Source organism: Medicago sativa, chromosome 3 (assembly GCF_051527215.1).
Source record: "Medicago sativa cultivar Bolivia chromosome 3, Bolivia_mono, whole genome shotgun sequence".
NCBI lineage: Eukaryota > Viridiplantae > Streptophyta > Magnoliopsida > Fabales > Fabaceae > Medicago > Medicago sativa.
In genome coordinates, this window is record NC_140751.1 from 85091813 (window position 1) to 85094943 (window position 3131).

The window sequence follows — 3131 nt, forward strand, 5'->3', positions numbered from 1 at the left end:
TGAATGGTTGGAGTGGAATAAATTCATCCTGCTCGATTCAAGCTAAAATAACTTTCTATAGTGTCACATGCAACAATTGTCTACTAATGGTCATGTTAAAATAATATTTTATGTCTTGTGACTGAATGAAAACCCTCCAGCACACCCTGTAGTATAATATTTTCAATCAGCATAGTTTTAGTTTTTATGTATGTGGTAAATGAGTTTATATAATGTGCAATTCTTATTTAGCCTGGTCATATTGTCTGTTAGGTTTGTACATAAAACAGCCCAAGATCTAAGAACATGCCATCTACGCATTTTGTTTTCTTTAGGTAAGTATGCGGAGTAGGAGTATTACTGGGATGCAAGTATGACCAGTCAGCCAAGCTTTAGAATTCAAATCAAAATAATACCAGAAACAAGGTACAAAATTCTTAACAAAAACACCTATAAAATGCCATAACATGAGGCAGGAAGAGTCAAGCAAGCTTTAGAATTCAAATAAAAAATACAACCAGGAACAACGTATAATGCTTATAAAAATTATCCATAAAGAAAACTGTTGTTTATTTATTTGCTAGTGTCAGCCAAGCTAAACCTCCCACCACACCTCCCACCACACCTCCCACCAATAGCCATTTAGGTGTCCTTCTTGATCTTGCATCTAGAACAGGCCCCAAAAAAGTACTTTGGGCTTGAAAATCAGTACAAAAGAGACCTGGCCTTTGACTAAATGGGCTTGTGTGCATTAGCTTTCTAAGCTCTGCAACCAACTCTCCATTTGTAAAGCTATATCCCTTTTTACGAAATATTCTTAGAAGGGTAATTATGAGAGGGGAATGACACCTCCTTGACTCTCTGCAAACAGCTCCTGCATCTACGGCATACTCAAACCCTTGGCATGCAGATATAAGAGTTCCGAGTGCCTTTCCATTTTCCGTAGCACCTTTTAAATCTTTCACAAGTTTATTTGTTACTGAAAAATCGCAATGTTGTTCGATTGCGCCATTAAGCATTCCTCCACTGTTGCAACTGTCGATCATCATCGTAAAGTTACAACCAAAGGGTACCATGTCGTTAATTTGGCGAAGATCCTTATCTGCAGATAACAATGAATTAATATATTGTTCCCTAAAAAAAAATTAATATATTGTTATTTCTTAAGATGTTGAGATTTAAGAAGAGGAGGGCATTTTATTTTTTCAAACAAATCTTTAATCATTGAACAAAAAGGTAATAAATTTCAACTAAGCATTTTATTTACTCAAACAAATCTATGATTAACAAGTGTGTAATTATTATTTAAATCTATGATTAACAAGAGTGTAATTATTACTTTTAAGAACATACATGCAAAACTTTAAATCAACAAGAGTGAATAAAAACTAACCCGTGATTATATTCCCATCAGCAGCCAAAATGTAATTAACGACATTGAATTCCGGCTCCATTGTGATTTTTCGGCTTCCGTGGCCCGAGAAGAAAAAATATATGACATCCCCATCCTTAGCTTTGCTAGCCATCCTTTTGAGTTCATCTTTGATGTTTTCAGCGGTGGCCCATGATGATAATGGTGAATAGTCTATGTACAACTTGACATTCTCTTCAAGAAAGCCAAATTTTGTAACAAGTAAATTTTTCATGACTAATGCATCATGTCTGGTTCCTCTAAGTTGTGAATATCCATGACCTTGGTGTGTGAGCGATAATACAAAACCAAATTTAGTCATAATGGGAAAAAGGAAGAGAACTTGAGATGATGAGAAGATAATTGAAGGTAGAAAGAAAAATTATCAAGATGATGAGAGTATGGTGTGGTGTTAGTGTATAAAGGAAGAGAACTTGAGAGATAATTGAAAGTAGAAAGAAAAATTATCAAGATGAAGAAAGTATAAAAATTGAAGGTAGAAAGAAAAATTATAAAGATGATGAGAGTATGAAATAATCGTGGTGTGGTGTTAGTGTATAAAGGAAGAGAACGATAATTGAAGGTAGAAAGAAAAATTATAGAGTATGAAAAAGTGTAGAGAGTATGAAAATACCATTGGTGTTGTTGAGATATAAATATAGTGAAAAGATTTGTAAAAAAAAAAAAATATATAGTGAAAAAATATGTTACTTGGGATGCAAGATTTGTAAAAAAAAAAAAAAATATATACTGAAAAGATATGTTAATTAATAATTGGGATTCCAAAGGTTTTTTTTTTTTTGCAGGGATATTTAGTTGCCCTCAAATGTAATATTCTTAATTATATATGGTCAAAAACTTCACTCATATATAGTATACTGTATTTATTCCAAGCAGTTATGATTTATACAGCATAAGATACGTTCATGATATACTATATACTTCAGTTAGTTGGCATATTAGCGGTTATAACCAAGGTTATTAAAACAGGACCGGACTGGCCGGTTCGACTGGTACAACCGGGAACCGGTCACCAATCCGGTCTGAAGGGCATAAAAACCGGTCTGTTAGAAAACTGGTGAAAAAACCGTTAAACCGGTTTACAACTGGGAAAACCGGAAAATTCCCGGTCTGAAAAAAAACCGGAAAGATGGGGAGGATGTGTTTTTTGCTCCTTTGAAACCTGCGGATCTGAATCTCAATAAAAGAAGAAATAGATAAAAACATAGATGAAGAAGAATGAAATAGATCAAGATAAAAAGAAGAGATATCAACAGCCATTATAGAGAAAGAGAAGAAAAATTAAGAAGAAGAAGATGGGAGGGAAAGAAACATCTTCTAAAAGAGATGACAATAAGATACGGTGGCCGCTGGCAAATGCTACTAGTATTGTGAAATAATATTAGGGTTACATGATAACTTGGGCTTTTAAAGAGAAGCCCATACTGAATTGTTTATGGAGCCATTACTTACTCATTGTTTCTATAAAAAAAAAATAAAACATAAGAAGAAATTGTAACAAAAAAAAAAAAACTAAAAAGAAATGGTTTTCGTTGGATTTAAATAGAAAAATGGTCATTATTTTTTTTTTAAAAAAATCTCTAACGAACCAAGTAGACAAATAGACATGTTATTATTTTTAAAAAAATTATAACTTATTTAATATAATATAGTAATAAATTATTCAAAAAATTAATATTTTATATATCCGGTTCAACCTCCGATACAACCTCTAAACCTT

The 3131-nt window shown here is 32.6% G+C and overlaps 1 protein-coding gene across 1 annotated transcript; it reads right to left on the reverse strand.

Moving 5' to 3' along the window:
• Window positions 1–351: 351 nt before the first annotated feature.
• Window positions 352–2848, reverse strand: LOC146941219 (metacaspase-9-like). The gene is made up of 2 exons (XM_085754988.1): window positions 1373–2848; window positions 352–1081 (listed from the first exon to the last, which is right to left on the reverse strand). Exons 1-2 carry the CDS (start codon window positions 1710–1712, stop codon window positions 549–551), a joined length of 873 nt encoding a protein of 290 aa, XP_085611114.1. The 5' UTR covers window positions 1713–2848; the 3' UTR covers window positions 352–548.
• Window positions 2849–3131: the final 283 nt, after the last annotated feature.

Bases quoted from the DNA above. Each gene is read 5' to 3' on its own strand.
- LOC146941219 (XM_085754988.1), bottom strand. From the start codon at position 1,712: ATGACTAAATTTGGTTTTGTATTATCGCTCACACACCAAGGTCATGGA. The intron at 1,082-1,372 runs GTTAGTTTTTAT...TGTTATCTGCAG, and splicing joins TGATGGGAATATAATCACGG to ATAAGGATCTTCGCCAAATT.